General features: G+C 37.4%; 1 protein-coding gene across 1 annotated transcript in view; it reads right to left on the minus strand.

The window, feature by feature from the left end:
• The window catches only part of CFAP54 (cilia and flagella associated protein 54), a 302,389-nt gene that overhangs the window by 280,039 nt on the left and 2,743 nt on the right, over positions 1–19,607 (minus strand). Inside the window, exons 2-5 of the mRNA XM_063115642.1 lie at positions 14,019–14,124; positions 11,503–11,646; positions 9,741–9,912; positions 5,949–6,007 (exon numbers count right to left, since the gene is read on the minus strand). Of these exons, the coding sequence (XP_062971712.1) occupies positions 5,949–6,007; positions 9,741–9,912; positions 11,503–11,646; positions 14,019–14,124 (481 nt within the window). The remainder of the gene's footprint in view (positions 1–5,948; positions 6,008–9,740; positions 9,913–11,502; positions 11,647–14,018; positions 14,125–19,607) is intronic.

The raw sequence follows: 19,607 nt of genomic DNA on the forward strand, positions 1-19,607 counted from the left end.
CAAAAGCTCAAAGGGTAATTAGATTATATTGCCTTTCACTTGATTTAATATAAGAAGAGGAAACTTGGTCTGTGCTCCACATATTATTATAAGGAATATTAGTGGAGTGAAAATAAGAATCTGTGACTTAAATATCTCAGAATCTCACATTCTCAATTTTATCCATGGATATATCAGTTTTAACTAGGTAGGTCCTCCCATGTCTCCCTGGGCTATTGGGAAACTCCCTCCCTTGTCTCCCTGTCCTTTGTTTTACCACCTCCCTTCTTCCTTATATACTCTCCTCACCTCCACCAGAGTTACCTTGGTGTAATGTAAATTGGGTTGTGTCTCTCTTGTGCTTGAAACACTTCAATGGCTCCCTATTGCCTATAATGACAAAGTACAAGCCCTTCACTAGGCCGTGCAAAGGCCCTTTATGATCTAGGCCCTACTTTTCCTTCCCTATTACTCTTGACCTTGCACTTAAAGCTGGTCCAAGATGCTTTCCATTCCACAAAACATCTCACTGTTCCAAATATGTGCATCTGCTCACTCTGAGGTCTCTACCTTCACCTGCCCTGTGAGACTAAACTGAAACACTACCCTCACTGCTAGCAGTGTTACCTTGAACATTTACTTAAACTCCACGTGCCTCAGGGTCTTCATCTGCGTAACAGAGGTAACTGTAACTATCTTACAGGATTGTTTGAGGATTAAATTAGTTAACACAGGTTAAATACTTAGAACAGTGACTGGCACACAGTAAGTGTTAGCTCTGGTAATGACAATGGAGAAAAAGAAGGAGGGGGAGGGAGCAGAAATAAATAGGTGGAGGAGGAGCAGGAGGAGCAGGAGGAAGAGAACTAGTTGCTGAGAAAGGAAACTTTTCTAATGTCCCTAGATAAAAATGACCATGGCCTTATTTCTGTCTCTACTATAATTGTGTTACGTGTATACATATATTATCCACATGTATTTGTATATACATATAAATTATATGTCACACCCAATTGCATTAATATGCTCACATGTGTGATTCCAAAACTAGACCGTGATTTCTTTTCACAGTCTAGTGAAAATAAGAACAATGACTTATTCATTCATTTATCACCAGCACCTAGAACAGTGCCAGGTACACAGCAGATATTCCCGTGTGTTACTAAATGAATTCAATAGACAGTCCTAAAGTCAGCAGAACCAACCACAGGAGAGCTAACAAGTATTCTAGATTCTCAAGAATATAATAATATATTTGGACAACAAAGTCCTTCCTCCCATAAAAAATTAGGCCTTCAATAATTGAGGAAATAATTAAGGAAAAACATGTCTGTAGTAGTCAAGCCCACACTGAAAAAGCAAATCACCCAAAGGTTCAGGAGCTTTATATACATAAAGCCAACCCACCAGATTGACATAGCATTTAACAGCAAAAATAGATAAAACACTGGTAACATTCAGACCATATCACCATTTTTGGAGCCTTCCATGACAGTGTATACAACATGTGCACAAGCAGCTCAGCAGAAATCTAAGAGAAAGAAGAAGGCTGAAAGGCCAGAATTCTCCACTGTCTAGTCAGTTTTGAATCCAGAGGAAAAGAGACTGTTGGAAGTAGATCAGTGTTTGACACAGAATTGTAGTATTCTTTGCTATCCACTGGAATGTAAGCTCATTTCACTCGAACGTAGTTCACCTAGGAAAGGGAACTTGTCTGTCTTGTTCCCCTGCACCTAGAACTTTATTTGCCATAGAGTAGACATGCAATAAATACTCATATTTGTTGACTGACTGACTGACTGACCTTCATTAAAAAGTTTCAGTTCATGGTGCTAAATATGGAAATACTTTAAGCAATCATAGGATATCAAAGGGCTGGAAGTCAATCTAAATTTCATCCCCAACAACATCACCAGCATCACAACCTGATGCCCTGCAACTTCCCTCCCCAAGTTTCAACCTTCGGTAACAGGGAACATAAATAACATCTGGCAACAAAAGACAATTTTAAACATAAAAAATACTTCCATACTCTAGAATGAAATCCACCTTGGTATACCTCCAGTACATTGGCCCTAGTTATACCTTCCAGAACAACACAAAACAATCCAAAACTTATTTCCAAAGTACAGCCTTCCAGGAATCTGAAAATACCTCTCCATCCTGTTCTCTCCCCCAGCTCTCTCTCCTGGATAAATATCCCTGAATACTTCAGTACCTCACAGAACTGCCCTGCCCTTCTCCGCCACGGTGGGTGTTCTGTAGCTTGGCTCCACATTGCCAATGTCCCTTTAGAGCGTATGATTAGATCACAGTACAGTGAAAACTCTCAGCCCCTGGTCTGCACACTACACCTCTACTAACTCAGCTGAGATTGCTTTACTGCTGTTTTTGCTTTCATTGCTGTCATCATTGGTGTTTGCCAACCTTGCCTCACTGTGAACTGGCAGGAAATTAAGTCATCAAAAACTCTTCAGTTGTTCTCACATTTGTTGCTGTCAAATCTTATTTTGGATTTTTGCATTTGGATTGTTGTGGTTTGGGGGAGCATGGGATGAAGACATGTATAAATCCCCCCTTTAAATTCACATGCCTTTCTTTCCAAAACCCCTCAGGACTCCTGGTATTAGAGATTTCACATTTCAAAATAAAAATAGCTTCAGATAACAGTTGTTCACATTATATTTGGGTTTGTCTTTAGAGTTAGAATTAAAGAAAATCGCAGATTTTTGTGCCACAAGGGACCTTCAAAGTAACATAACCTGACTCTGAGAGGCTAATCTGCTTCTAAAAGCTGGGGCTGGAATTCAGGTCTTTGAACTCCCAAGTGCAGCGTTTTTTCCACTCTGTAAAGCAGCCTTGACAAAGGGCAGAAGCTTGCCAAAAACCACTTAAGGTTCTGAAAATCTGTCTTTCAAGTTTAAAGATGAAAAGCCATTTCCAAAAAATGACTCAATTTGTAGCATTTTTTTTCTTACCACTAAAAGCTAGAAATAATTATTTCTATTAATTTAAAAAATAAAAAATTGATGGGATGCAGCAGGCCTATTCTCTTCACAGAAGAAAAAATAAATAAAAACAACATTGAAAAACCCAATTATATCCATATGCAAAATATGGGCCCAGCAAGAGCATGTTTCAGGTACTAAGAAAAATACACAGTTATTCAGCTCAGCCACCAGATGGCACTGCAGCCTCATTTATATCAGCGTATATCATTTGAGGAAATGACACAGTAATTTCAAAGTTGGAATTTACCATTTATGTAATGGTATGCAGAATAATTCAACAATAACTGTTCAAGCTGCATAATTTATCAGTCTATTTCAGTTTTACAGTAAAAAGAACAGAAGTCAATAGTTTCTGAGGATGAAAAGATTCCATTGTATTCTTTAATATGTTAAGTATTATCCTACAATTTTAAATGCTACAGAGGAAACTACAGATTATTCCATAAACAAAAGCAAAGTGGCCATATGTCTTTAGGGAAAGAGGTTTCAGAAATCTGTCCGCCCTCTATTCCCTAAGCTTGTGCTGGTGACCTGCCTCCACACTAAATGATGTCTTTCCCATCTGCAGAAGAGCCTCTGGTCACTCCTGGTCCTCAGGATCTCTTCAGGAATCATGTCAAAAAATATCAACCTTTCCCCCATAGCTCCTCCACTTGAGTAGGTAAACAAAAATAGGATGGGACATGACAGCATTCAATTTAGTCAACAGACATGCATCATTCTAATGGTGTTGAGAGGCAGTTCAGTCTGCATTATCTCTGGCCTCAGCTACACCTCTGTCTGGATTTGCAACCTTGAGCAAATTAACTTTTTGGAACCTCAGCTTCCTCATCTATAAACTGGAGGCAGTAATAGCAGCTCTCTAAAGTGGCATGCGAGGACTAAATGATATAATACAGAAAAGTGCTTAGAAGCATACCTGACAGATGGGAGGCATTCATTCAATGAATGTTGATGATGGTGGTGATGAGGGTGGTGGTAGTGCCCACCACATAAGACTGTGGTGAGCCTTATGTATGCAAAGCCCTTTACACAGTACCTAGCACACAGTAGGGATCCAATAATAAAAACAAAGTGTAGCCATAATGCCTAGATCCTATGTAAATGGGAGTTTAGATTGCTCTGGAATGACACCAAGAACAGCCTGAGGATCTATTTCTCCTTCTGTCTTATGCTATAACAGACTTGAACTCAAACGTCACTATAGAATTAGGGTACCCCAGACCAAGGAGGACTCAGACATGGCAGTACCTCCAAGGGTTTGTCTCCACTGAACAGACCCATCAAGTTCATTTACAGCCTCAGCTCAGGAATCACTTTACCAGCTGGGGGGTTGGAAATTTCTGGGTAAAAATTATTAACTTCCTTGAAATTTATTATACGGAACAAACCAAAAGAATTTCATCCTGATCTTCAGGTGCCAACTGTACAACCACCTGTCACCCCAAAATTCTTGCATCTCGCACTCCCCCTGTTCCCATCCAACAAGAGTGGGATGATAGAAATAGCCCCCTCCACCCCTTATTCTGTCAGAGACAAACTCAAGTTCTATGAGGGGGAGAGGAGATGTCTTACATAGGTTATAAATAAGAAATTATTTTAACATGACTATCACATTAAATTAAAATTCTCTCAGCATTAACAAGTACAAACACTAACAGTCAAATATTGGCACAGACATCTCTGCCCTTCAGAGCTCTGGCAGGCAAACACTGTAGTAGATTAGACTGTGATAGCTCTGTGAAGTGGTATTTGTTGTTACAGCAAGTGCAAAAGGAGTATGCAAATTCTTTTTAGGAAATCATCTGGAACTGAATGTAGAATTGTTGGAATAGTCTATAGGCCAAATTTACATTTTACACGGGACAGTCTCCCCTCAATTTAATTCACACTCAAAACTGGCACAGTTTGTTCAAGTCACCGTCAGTATTAGAGATTTTTAATTTAAGGAATAAAACAGAAAGAGAACATACAATTAATGTTATCCATTGGGCATGCAAATATCTTTGCTTCCATTTTTATTTTTTAAGTGTTGCCGACTTTTAAAATACTTGTTTTTTGTTTTCAGGAAATAAGAAAAAAAAAATTATCTCTTCTGAGTGTTAGAATGAATATTCAGAGTAAGGTTTTGCATGGAATAAAAAAGAATAAAGTAGGAATGTTTCAGATGCCAGTGACAACTCAAGCAGGGTCTCAACTAGAGTATATTCGCCCTTCTTGGCCTACGTTCCAATAACTGGAAAATGAATACAGGGAATTAATATGTCTCCTGCAGACAACAGTGCTACCAACATTGTAGAGAAGTCAACAGAAGGGTCAGCAACTTCTTCAAGCTAAAACTGAGCAGTGAGTACTAGTAAGTGAGAATCTTACTACAAAATAAATTGTCCTTGCCCTTGGCTCATGACTGTCTTAGAGAGTTCAGGTGTTAATTCATCCAGCTAGCATGCGGGCCATAAGCAAAGTGCAAGCACTTCAATCAGAATAAAACCCAAGATCCACAACATGACATAAAGAGGGTAACCACAGTTCATCCAAACCAGGACACTTTTAAGAGTCAAAGGGGGCATTATTCATAATTATTCCAGGACAACAGGCATAAACCAGGACTATCCTGGGCAAGCCAGGATAGATGGTCACCCTAGAGATACAGTAACCAGATGGATGTTCAGTAGCGAGTGTGACAGATGTTACTATCTGAAAGACAGAGGGACACTGGAGAATGTGTACCAATTTTAGGAATTCCCTTTCTTTTCATTTACACCTTATTATTCTCATTTTTACATATGATCACGATTAAAGTAAAACTAAGAACAATAAAACTATAATATATATCCATTAAATTTTGCTATGTAATTCACGAAATATTCTTTGTTTAATATTCAATGCACTAAGTAACAGAAGTCTTAAGAAAAACAGAAAATATAGGAAAAAATATTTTATCAGGACATTTCATACCTTGGAAGACTGACCTATGATCATTAATTTTCTGCAAATGGTGTAAATGTATATGGTACCTAGATGGAGAAAAAATTAACATGTTTTACAAACAAATGACGAAGATTTTATATTCCAGTTTCTGTGGTGTAGGTCTGTGGTTCCCAAAACAAGTGATCTCATGAGAGAGTCTGATACTAGTAGAAAGTTATAATCATCATAATTTTTCTTGTAACTTGTGGACAAAATCATTAAAATAGCTAATATATTCATATTTTAAATATGTTAACACAGAAATATTTTAGTCTCATTTTAAAAGCAATTTAAGTTTTGAAATACACTGAACAAAAATAGCATTTTTAGTGGCATAATTTATGTATCATGTGTTTTTATTAATTCATATAAAATGTTATTGGTTCCCATGGTTTCCTTATGGTTGAAAAACTAAAGATTTATCTCCAAATAAGATTAGGATACATATTTAATCATCATGGCACAATACTCAACAAGGAAACTAATAATAATTTTAAAACCATAATACATAAGCAGGTTACATTATATTCATTCACAGTTTCATATAACATTTATCCCATTATTAAGGTAAGTCACATGTAATAAAAAAGTCCTCTCTAATAAAAAATAACATTCCAACACCTATGGAAGATCATTTAAGTATAATTTTATGTCAGGACATTAATTCAAAGAGGGTAGAAGGCTTGTGGCAGGGTTGAAAGTATGGATTTAGATCAACATCACCATACATCTGTCTGTATACAAAGGACATTATCAAGCTATGAACATACTCTTTAAAAAGGAATGTAATTGTAACAGCAAGTAGGCTAAATATTTTCTATAAAATATCCGATTTTAAATCCATAACCATCAAAATTCAACAAGTATAAATCTTATGTTCCCATTTGAACTTTAAAATTGTCTGAAAAAACAGCAGCTGCTCCAAAACATATCACTTGATTAAAACACACTTGTAGGCATAATAAACATTAATTACACAAAACAGTGGCAAAAAAAAAAAAAAAAAAATGGAATAGAATCTTAAACACTTATAGCACCATGAACTTCATAGAGAATGAATTGATCCTTAACATTCCAGGTCTCAGCATGCTTAGTGTGACTGCTCCCATGACATGTAATTATTTACTTCACTTAGGATCTACTGGTGAAGAAGCAACTCAGCTAGTAACAGCTCAAGCCCAGCATATTTACATCAACTTGGCTTTGTTGACCTCTACTCTTAATCTTTGAAAATAAAATTGTATAATTGTGTTTCTTTGTAGAAAAATATATAGTCACCAAGTAAGGATAGGCACAGGAAACACATGCCTATTCACAAAACATGTGATTCAGGTGTAAGCCAGGAGCCTGTAAAAACATGTCAACAGGGACCTGGGGGACTTAAGAAGACCTCAGGAGACTGCCCTCAAGAACGGCAAGGGCCCTCTGTATTTCAAAAATGTGCCTTTAGCTTTCCCAGTGCTAGCTCATCCTGACAACAAGTGACCTCCTTCAATAGCTCAGGGTCTTCGCGTGGCTCACAAATTCTCACTGCAGAAGCCAGATGGAGAGAGTAAATGGTACAGGATGACAGATACACTGAATCTTTATGATCTCAGGATATCTCTGGAAGTTTGTTTTGTTTTGTTTTGTTTTTGACCAAATCCCTAATATGAATATATTGCCTGGTCATGTGATTCCTTTTATCAAAGATGGCCACCATAAAAATAATCTATTCGAGGGCCTAAAATACTTGTGTTCATGTTAGTTGAGAAGTAAGATGTCATTTAACATTCATACACCCAGTTAGATTTTATGAAAGAATCAAAAATGGTTAAATATCTTAAGAAATCAAGGGTATGTATGTATAACGGTCAATTAAAAGTAGATAGAGTAGGTTTTAATTTGTCTTTTCTTTGACTTGTTAAATTCCAAATTGTCAAAACATTAGGGGTTTTGTACATGCTAATCCCCCAGTTGGAATTCCCTTCCCCCAAATATCCAGATGGTTCACTCCCCAAACTCCTTCAGGCATTTGCTTAGCTGTCATCACAGCGAGGTCTTCCCTGACAATTCTCTTTAAAATTGCAGCCCACCCCCAGCCCAGTCCCTGCTCTATCCCCTTCATTATTTTTCCTCTACAGCACTCATCACCATCTGACACTATTTAGTTTTGATTTATCATCTCCCTGAAGTAGAACGTAAGCATGAGAATAGGGTTTTTGTCTGTGTCCACTCCTATGTCCCTAGAACCTAGAACAATGCCTGGCACATGGTAGGCACTTGGTAATTTTTAGATGCATAAATTAAAACAGAGACAGGAGTTAGTGAAACTAAGTATGTGTATCTCCCACAATCCAGCATCCTACTCCTGGGCATAGATCCCAGAAAACTCTCACACAGGTCTATAAAAGGACATGTGCAAGGATATTCACTGCAGAATTATTTGTACAATTAGAGAGGTAGGGAAAAGCAGGTGCCCATCCTTGGGGGTACATGGATATCTGGAACACAATCCAGCAGGCAGAGTTTACAAATTAGATTTACATACAGGAATCTGGCTAGACTCTAAGATCATAGTATTGAGTGGAAAAAAATTTAGGAAACAATAAAATCTAGAGCACAATACCACTTGTATAAATAAAAAGCACACACCAAGAAAAGGATATAGAAGACACAGAAATCGTTTAATCATTTTTTAAAAGTATATTAGGGTTTTTGTGTGATCTTGAAAAGATTAATGAGAGGGAATCAGGCTGCATCATTTCCACCTCTCAAGCAAGACCTGACTACAGGGCCCAGCCCTTGCGTCTGCCACTCGCTCTTGAGCATAGAACCGCTGCTCCACCTCTGTCTGTCCCCGCCAAGATTTGTGAGCAATTTGGGTGGAGAGATGAGTCAGGAAATCATGGATCCTCTTGAGCACGATCAGGCACAAAAGCTTAACAATCACTGAGCCAAAAAATCTCACCAAAGTTGGCCTCATCTCTGGCAGCAAATGTAAAGGCTAATTTCAATCAAAATGTCAAAACATGATTTGGGGTGGGCAAGGAATGAAAAGGCTAGGAAATATACTTTCAGTTGCCATGGATGAGGGGAAATTCAATACATTTTCTTTAAAGTTATTTTGTCCTTGCTCTTATGCACATCAAACACACTGTCATTATTATTTTCTTTTAAAGGAATCATCCAGAGAACAATGCAGTAAATGACTCATTGTAACTTTAAAATAGAGAAAAACAAATGTTACATTTTTATAGCTAAGATTCATGTCTTTAGACATATGTATTATGTACATGTATGTGTGTGTATATATATATATATACACACATGTATGTGCTGTATGTATGTGTGTGTGTATATACACACACATTCCCAGATCCTCACTCAAAAACAGGTAGGAGGAGAAAGTGCTACATAGACAGCCTTGAGGAGAGGACCAAATACATGCATGGATGATGCTTGGAACCAACCTAACCTACACTGGTCCTTTGATCCTTCCCCACTTATACTTTACATTTGCCCCACTTCTTAACTGTGGCCTCTACTTTTTATACACCCCAAACTGGTTATCCCCACAGCCTTTGACCTTTCCTTCACTGGAAAACCCAAAGACATGCTTTATAAGTCCATACTTACCATGGAAAACTAAAATGTAATACAAATGTAAAAAAACCTCACCATCATCCTACTATGAAATGTGTACATTTCAAATCACAAGGTAATCAAGTTACTGTGAAACTTGGCATTTAAATAATTATCTGAAAGACAGAATGGGAAAGAAACTACATTGATATATACCATTGTAGATAATCCAGCAAAGGTGCTCCTGTGGCAGAGCCACCTGCATGATGAGCCTTAAGGAGGACAAGATATGCAGACAGTGGGTCACAGATTCTTTATTCTGCAGGTTTACATCACTGTCACAGACCAGCTGGTAGTCACACATATTTTTGCCATTTAAAGCATGAAACTGAAACACACGGGAAAATATAAATAAGAATATAAATAAGGTTTATGCAACTTTGGAAAGCATTTCTCAAAAAGTAAAAAACTAAAATGGAAACAATTATGCTTAATTTAATAGCTTAGTATAAAAAGAAACATGATAAGGTAGGTTTCTTTAAAACATCTATTTAGTTAAGATTAGGTTTCCTTAGTCGAAAGAAATTAAAAGCAAAAAAATGTACAAAAATCCTATTACCAAGAATATAGAATTGAATGAATTTTTGTAAGCTCACTCAGTTGGCATTTTAACCTACTTATTGATTCACGTATAATTATGAGCATTTACACAATTCACCCAGCAAATGTTATTGAGCTCCTCCTGTATTTGCCATACTCTGCTAGGCAAGAGGGGCTCTAAGATGAGAAAGAAAACAGCCCCTGCTCTTGGCAGAGGGAAAAGCATTCCAGGCACATGCAGCATTAGTGATGCTTAAAGTAGCTGGGGTGATTACTGAATTGAAAGTCTTTTGTAAGTTTAGATAAGAAGGTTTAAGATAAAGAGGTGAGGCTACGAGGTGGCCCAGGATCAGAACACAGAAAGCATTCCATGTCATTCCAAGGAATCTGGACTTTAGCCAAAGGGCAAAGTCAAAGAGCAGTAGAATAAAATGATTGATTTACACTTTAGAAATTAATTCTGATGAAGTGTGGAAACTGGAAAGTAGAGTGGTGAAAGCTACAAACAGGGAGGTGATGAGAGAACTTTTCCCCAGTGGGGTACTAGCCTACACTGCCCAAAATTATCATTCATGCATCTATGGCACAGCCAAATTGAATTATTCAATGGTCCCCCAAACATGCTTCAAGATATTCTGTTGATTTACTACATACTGTTTCCAAGGCCTTGAATAATCATTAAGTTTGGAATAACATAGATTTGGAGTGAGACTGATCAAGGCTCAAACACCAACCCATTGCTTTAAGGGGGCTGGTTTCTTAATGTATAATAACCTTCAGTTTTCTCATTGTAAGAAAGACACAATATTACCCACCCCCTAGGATTGTAATGAGGCTGCAAGATGATAATTCATATAAAGCATTTAACAGAGGTAAATACCTAACACATGGTAACTATACAACCAGTGAATCAATGATAGCCTTAACATAGTAATACTGGTATAGCAGAAATAAAGTATAAAATTTTTCTACCAAAAGATAGGTGTCTGATCTCAAGAGCCACTTTTTTACACTAACTGCATTATCAGATTTATTTTTCTCTATAAATAGGGATAATAATAGTATCTAACTCATAACAGTATTGTAAGGATCAAATGTTTTCCAAGTACTTTGTAAATTAGAAGCACTCTACAAATATTAGTTATTATAACAATAACCATCTGCTAGATTATTATAGCGACACAATCTCCAAAGCACCTTTACAAAGTTTAATAAGTTCACTTTCTTATCCAGCACTGAAAGTATTTATTAAGCAACTTATAGCCCATGGCTAAATGCTATGCTAAGCAAAGGAAAGACATTTAGAAGCTGTCGACTAAAGGATATATTATACAACTAATATAAATTGTATCTACTTTAGCTGCCTCTGTCATCTTACTGTAAGTCCAGCAGTTTCATCTCCAAAGCCTTTTGGAAAAAAGACAGTCTTGAATTGATTCACATCCACTTTATTCTCATCAAAATTGGTACTAAACTGCTGAAGATATCGTCCATAGCACTGTAAAAGGGCCAGTTTGTATTCCTGAAATAAAATGAGGACTTGATTAAAGATTCAAAATATCATTTTGCTTATCATTATTAAGTAATATTCATGTTATTTTAATAGTATCAATGCTGATTATTACTATTACTACATCACCGTTTTCCAAACCCATTATTAGGTGACAGACACCGCACTGCCCAATTCATGTGTATTATTTCATTTAATTCTCACAAGTCTGTTGTGAGATGGGACCATGATGATCACAAAGATGAGAATATTCACTATTGTACTGTGTGTGGTAATATCTACATATTCTCAAAATCCAAGCCCTAAACCTCAACATCACCAGATCATGGTAACCCACACATTCAGTCAAAGAGGAAGATGTGTAGCCTTGCTTAAGCTAAAAAAAGGGGGGGGGAGAAAATGAGTGAGAAAAGGAAAGAGGGAGGGGAGCGGAGGGGAGGGTAAAAGAAAGAAGAAAAAAGAGAAGGAAAGAAAGAAATTAAATACAGATGGTGAGTGAACTCTCTTTCATCTGTCAACATTCTCTGAAGCTGCATCAGGACAAATAAAAAAAAGTCTGAGCCATGGGATTCTTTTTAATCTAAATTCAAATTCAAATTCATGCTTATGTCCCCATTAGAGTCAGAGGCCTCATTTCTGTAACCCGAGGGTACAGTTGAGCTGGGCAGTTGGGGGCAGGGGACGTGAGCAGGGCTGTAAACAGGAGTCAGTTGCAATTCTTCCTCAGCTTCCTCCCCTGCAACTGTGTGTCCAGGAAAAGCAGCCTGTGAACGGCCTGTCAGTTACCTAGCCCCTTGGGAGGCTTCCACAGTCAAACACTGATTTGTTTATACTTCTCCTGACTTGCTTGTTAGATCCTCACTAATAAATTCTGGATCTTTCCCATTCTAACTTGATTAATATAAAAAAATTCAAATGTAAGTTTGAAACATGGTTATTCCCCAAGATGATCTTTACCATAACTAAAATAAAATTAAAGAGAGGCTAGAAAGCAAAATAACAACTCAAGATCATTTTCAGGATTATAAATACCTTCAGTGGCCAACTTACTTACCCAACAGCAACAAGTAGATAAAACATTTTCTTTGTTCCTTTAATTAAATTTTAAAATATCCCACCCAGCCAGGCCTTTCTATCTGGCACATTCTGAATCCTTAGCTACTACCCATCACCAACTTGCTTTAGCAGCTTCTAACATGCTCCTTCCTCCGCCCTCCACCAATGTCCACCCCACCCACCTGAATACTCCTCAGACAATAATCTGTGCTTTGTATCACCAGCTGCTTATACTGAGAAGTAGAAAGATGGAGAGGGGCTTTCTCCTTATTGCCCAAATTGTTACTTCTTCACATGAATGTAGCTTACAAGCTGGATCTCATCTGTTTGCTTTGGATTTTTTCTGTAGTTTTCCAGACCCTATATTTTCAAGTTTCTAAGAACCATAGTCCATTTACATGGTGCTAAGTTTCTTGTCTAATTTTGGCAGGGGAAAATAGATCTTAGTTCTTCATTATGAAAGTTCCTCATATCTGACCCTCTATTTGGTAAATCTGACTTCCTGACCAAAAGGATTACAGTCCAGAAAATAGAAATGGAGAAGCAAAATGAAGCTGAGAAACCAAAGACTGAGAAAACACTGAGTACTGCCCGTGTCTGGCCAAAAATCCCTTTGGATAAAATAACTCTTTGTCCAGCATTGACACAACTTAGAATAATTTGGACCTATGCCAAAGCTTCAGGGGAAAATGCACATTATCATTAACTGAAAACCCAGCCATGGTGTGGTCTTATCGAACTGAGCCCACACGTCTACAGTATTCCAAGACCTAAGCGTTCATACGGGACTACGAATAGAGCACAAACTCAGTTTGGAATACAATATGGAGCAAGAAACAGGGCATGCAGGAATGATGGCCATAATTACATACAGCAAAATATTAAGAAGGAGCTTAAAGTCATTGAAACAGGGCACTGGGAACCAGGCAACATAGCAGCAAGGCCAGGAGCCATGAGGGTTGTCGCTGGGCAAGGCCAGCCATGTGAAAAACAACAGGAAGTGGTGTCTGGGCTCCTTTGTGTAAGGTAGGAACATGATGACTCAGCGTTTCCTGTTGTGCACCTACCACACCCTCTGTCAACCGGGCTGTGCTCCTGCCCCTCCCCAGCCAGCTGCCTGTCTGTTCTGGCATTTCTCACCTCTGGGGAACCTCAACTACAAAATCAAAAGGCAAACACTGTTTGGGTTACTGCACCTCATTCAAATTTGCACGTATTTTTTTTTTTTCTAAGGAAAAAAATCAAAATAGGAATATGTCAAACCAAATAATAATAATAATTAGTCAAATGAGTTTCATTTTGGCTCTCTTTGCTCCAAAGACACTTACTTTCATTTGACAAAGGCTATCTCCAACCTTCAGAAGCTTCGCGTTGTAATAGTCAGCTGGCAGCCTGGGGGCGTATTTGGTCCAGATATTAAACAAAGAGGTGGCACTGTAAAAATGATAAAATAAAGCGATACCTTCAAAGTTAGCAGGAAACATCAATTAATTAGAAAGCAATCCTTAAAAACTTTTGTGCCAAGTCTTTTGAATGTGCTTCACTGTTAATGTCTAATTATTAATAATAAATGGAATTATAGTTAAAATTATTGCTTACTATGTACTGAGCTCTGACAGAAGCCCTTTACATGTATTTTTTTAAAAATACACTTTATTTTTTAGAGTAGTTTTAGGTTTACAGCAAAATTGAGCAGAAGGTAGAGATTTCCTATGTACCCCCTACCCCTACACAAGCACAGCCTCCCATTATCAACATCCCCCACCAGAGTGAAACATACGTTACAACTGATGAGCCCACACTGAAACGTCATTGTCCCCCAGTCCATAGTTTACATTAGGGTTCATTCTTCGTGTTGTACATTCTATGGGTTTTGACAAATGTATAATGAGGTGTTTCCACCATTATAGTACCATAGAAATAGTTTCACGGACCTAAAAACCATCTGTGCTCCTCCTATTCATCCTCCCTTCACCCTTCATATCTGTTAACTATTGATCTTTTCAGTGTCCCCATAGTTTTGTCTTTTCCAGAAATTCATACAGTTGGAATCACACAGTATGTAGCCTTTTCAGATTGGCCTCTTTCACTTAGTAAAAAGCATCTAAGTTTCCTCCATGTCTTTTCATAGCTCATTTAGCACTGAATACTATTCCACTGTCTGGATATATCATAGTTTTTTGTTTGGGTTTTTTTTTTAATTAATTTTTTTTTTAATTTTCTCAAATCAGGATAATTAGTAAATTCAACAATATACATTTTTAAAAAAATTTTTGGCAGCTGATTGAACCCTGGACCACAGTGTTACCTGCACCACGCTCTAACCAACTAAGCTAACCAGCCAGTCCTGTGTCATAGTTTATTTATTCACTCATCTATTAAAGGACATTTTGGTTGCTTACAAGTTTTGGCACTTATGAATAAAGCTACCATAAATATCCATGTGTGGGTTTTTATACAGACATAAGTTTTCAGTTCCTTTGGGTAAATACCAAGGAGCACAATTGCTGAACAGTAAGGTAAGAGTATGTTTAATTTTGTAAGAAACCACCAAACTGTCTTCCACAGTGGCTGCACAATTTTGCATTTACACAAGCAAAGAATGCGAGTTCCTGTTGCTTCACATCTTTTCCAGCATCTGGTATTGTCAGTGTTCTGGATTTTGGCCTTTCTAATAGGTATGCAGGGTATCTCATTGTTTTAATTTGCATTTCCCTGATGACATATTTTGTACAGCATCTTTTCATACGTTTATTTGCCATTTACATATCTTCTGTGGTGAGGTGTCTAAGATCTTTGATTCATTTTTAAAATCAGGTTGTTTTCTTACTGTTGAGTTTTAAAAGTTCTTAGTATATTTTGGATAACAGTCCTTTATCAGATATGTCTTTTGCAAATATTTTCTCCCACTTTACCACTTATCTTTTTATTCTCTTGACGGTGTCTTTCACAAAGCAGAAATTTTTAATTTTAATGAAGTCCAGTATATTAGGTGTCACCAGAGAAACAGAACCAATAGGATATGTGCATAAATATATGAGGGGGATTTCTTAGGGGAACTGGCTCATGCAGTTGTGAAGGTTGAGAAGTCTCACAACAAGCCATCTGCAAACTGAACACTGGTAGCATGTCTCAGTCCAAGTCCAAGAACCTCAGGACCAGGGAGGCCGAGGGTGTGCTTCTCAGTCCAAGACCAAAGGCCTTAGAGCCAGAGGTGCCGCTGATGTAAGTCCTGGAACTCAAAGGCCAAAGAGTCTTGAGTTCAGACATCCACGGATAGGAGAGAAGAGCGTATCACAGTTCCAGTAGAAATAGAGTGAGAAGATTTGCATTTTCTTCTGTTTTTTGTTCTCTCTGGGCCCCCAGCAGATTGGATGGTGCCTGCCCATACTGAGGGTGGATCTTTCCCACCCTGTCCTTTCAGGCTTACATGCTAATCTCTTCTGGAAACACCCTCATAGACACACCCAAAAATAATGCTTTAACAGGTTTCTATGTATTCCTTAATCTCAGCAAGCTGACACCTGAAAGTGACCATTACATCCAGTTTACCAATTCTTTCTTTCATGGATTGTGCCTTTGGTGTTGTATGTAAAAAAATCATCATCAAACCCAAGGTCATCTAGATTTTCTCCTATGTTATCTTCTAGGAGTTTTACAGTAGTGCATTTTACATTTAGATATGTGATCCATTTTGAGTTAATTTTTGTGAAGGGTGTAAAGCCTAGGTGTAGATTCGTTTTTTCACATGTAGATATCCAGTTGTTCCAGGACCATTTATTGAAAAGACTGTCTTTTCTCCATTGTATTGCTTTTGCTCCTTCGTCAAAGATCAGTTGACTATATTGATGTAGGTCTATTTCTGGGCTATGTATTCTGTTCCATTGATCTATTTGTCTATTCTTTCACCAATATCACACTATCTTGATTACTGTAGCTTTATAGTAAGTCTTGAAATTGAGTTCTGCCAGTCCTCCAACTTTGTTTTCCTTTAATATTGTGTTAGCTATGCTGGGTCATCGCCTACATGTGTTTTTTTCATTTACAACCACCCCAAGATTGGTAATATCAATTTCTCAGATACATAGCTTATGAAGCTGAGATTCAGGGTGTCTATTCTTTTAACCACTATATAACTGTATTTTCCAGTCCTCTGGATTATAAGCTCCCTGAGGGCAAGAACCTCAATTACATTATTCATTGCCAAGTTCCAAAGTAATGAATATCTAGTACATGTAGGAACTCAATGAATATTTGTTGAATGAATAAATAAACAAAAAGATGATTAGGAAAAAAACATGTTTTGTTCTTATTATATTCTTTTCTATGAAGAGTTCATGGGCCCACATTTCCAGTCAATCCAATTAGGGTTATGCTTCCTTCTAAATAAAGCAAAAACAAAGTATACAGTATTCTTAACATGGTTTCTAATCAGAGTTTCAAAGGCTAGAAGATCATTGCTTATTTTATTTATTCATTTAGTTAACATTTACTCCTTCCCTCTCTCCCAGAAAGTATAAATGCCTCTAAGAAAAATCCAAGTCCAATCCTATCTCATAAATTTCTAGATAATGACAGTGTTATGGAGGGAAAGTTTATGTCACCTCCACCCCCACCCCAAAATTCATATGTTGAAGCCCTAATCCCCGGTGTGGCTGTATTTGGAGATGAGGCCACTAAGGAAGCAATTGAGGTTAAATGAGGTCATAGAGGTAGGATCCTCATCTGATGGGATTAATGCCCTTACAAGAAGACACACCACAAGCTTGCTCTCTCTCTCCATGCTAGCTCAGAGGAAAGGTGATGTGAGGCCAAAGCAGCCTTCCACAAGCCAGAAAAAGAGTCCTTACTAGCAACCAACCCTACTAGACCTTGACCCGGGACTTGTAGCCTCCAGAATTTCAAGAAAATAAATTTCTGTTGTTTAAGCCATCCAGTCTATGGTATTTTGTTATGGCAGCCTCAGCTGACTAATACAGACAGGGTCTAAACTTAAGGACTGAAGATGGCTCTAATATTTACGAGGTACATGTTGGAATGTTAATGGAACAGCCTCAAGAGAAACATGTCAATTAGTTCATTGGGGTAATTAAATGATGTTGATTGAGTCATTGACTGAGTGAGGGAGCCAAAGCATTCCTGCCTTCATGGACTGATTAATAACATTTGGGGGTAGAAAAATAGATACAAGTACCAAGTAATAAATAATGTGGCAAATATAAACCACAGAAGTTTAAAAAGGGAGAGGTGTTTTGTTTATTTTTTACCTTTTTCACTTTCATTTACTGCTTCATGAAATGCTACAGTATTAGAATAAATATAATGAATTCAAGAAATTCACCAAGTCTTGCTAGAATTCTTAAATTAAGTAGATAAAATAGTTAATTCTTCTAAACCTTACAGATGAGATCATGATGACTAGGTTTGTTACTCATAAAAGAAACATGCCAGCTTTGTTAAGTCAATCAAGGTTATATAATAAAGAGAAACTCTTTTTTGTGTGTGAACCCTAAGTTCAGGTTAAGGCTGCTTATTGGGAATGGCTTACATAATGATTAAACACAAAATGTATAATATATACTATATAATATACATCATTTAAGAGGAGAATGTTAATGTACTTTGGATTCCTGATTGATTATAGCTGCCACTGGATATTTAGAATGCTCTAAAATAGAAAATCATAACTGTATAAGAATATCTAAATCTTATGTGCTTATAACAAAAGCATATTTTTAAAAAATGTATCACACTCTTACTTAACGACATTGCTGGTATCATCAAAATTTATATTTTAGATACTAGGAATTTTATACTTATGGAACTTCCTATAGTCATAAGAAGAAACAATTTTTGATTTTAAAAAATAACCATATGTCAAATATGTTATAGAAGCAACTCCCACCTCCTAGACTCCTAACTGGTCTCCAAACTAACATCCTTGCTCCATTTGAACATAATCACCAAAATACTTTAAAACAAAAATCACATATGGTTAATCCCTTGTGAAAAACTACCCAGTGTTTTCCCTCTGCATTTGGAATAAATGTAAACTTTTAAAAATGGCCTCTGAAACCTTCCAAAGCCCTACATATCCCTCTAATCTCAACACATACCACTGTACCCCCATTAACTACACCTCTGCTAAAAGGGCTTCTTGTCCATTCCTCCAAAGTATCTGGCTCCTTCCTGCCAAAGATCTTCCTACATGCTTATTCCCCGTTTATCCTCTCTGTTCACCTGATTGATTCCCAGGCATCCTTCTAATCTCAGCTTAATGTTACCTCCCTAACAATTCATTTGAAAACAGACCCCCACTATATTCTCTTTAAGCCTGTGCTCAAGTTTCATCTACTCTGACAACCTTATTAAAAATTGGAACATCCTGTTTCCCACCCCATAATCCCCTTCCCCGAGCATATTTCACTTTTTTTTCTCCCCAGCATTTATCACTTTCTAGGTTACCATTAAATGGACCTATTTGATATGTTTATTGTCTAGTTCCCCCTCCGGAATATAAGCTTCAAGAGGGCAAGGAATTTTGTCTGGGCACTACTATATTTCCCAGTGCCTAGTACAATGCCTGGCATATATAAGTGCTGAGCAGCTACTTCTTTCATAGCACTTGTCTGTGTGTGACTTAGTGACTCAATGAAAGTCTATCTCCCTCTCTAGACTACAAGCTCCATGAGCACATATTTCCATATCTACTTTGTTCACCACTGTGTGACCAGTAACTAGCATAGCACCTAGCACACAACGGGCATTTGATAAAAATTGTTGCATAAAGACCTAAATTGTGTCAAGTTGGATTGTTAAGGTCCATGTCAATCCCCAACATTTGTGATTCTCTTACAGTCTATTTAAAGATGGGATAGATATGTACTTACAGATGGGCCCTGATCTACTTTCCTATA

The sequence above is a fragment of the Cynocephalus volans genome, chromosome 12 (genome assembly GCF_027409185.1).
Source record: "Cynocephalus volans isolate mCynVol1 chromosome 12, mCynVol1.pri, whole genome shotgun sequence".
Lineage (NCBI taxonomy): Eukaryota > Metazoa > Chordata > Mammalia > Dermoptera > Cynocephalidae > Cynocephalus > Cynocephalus volans.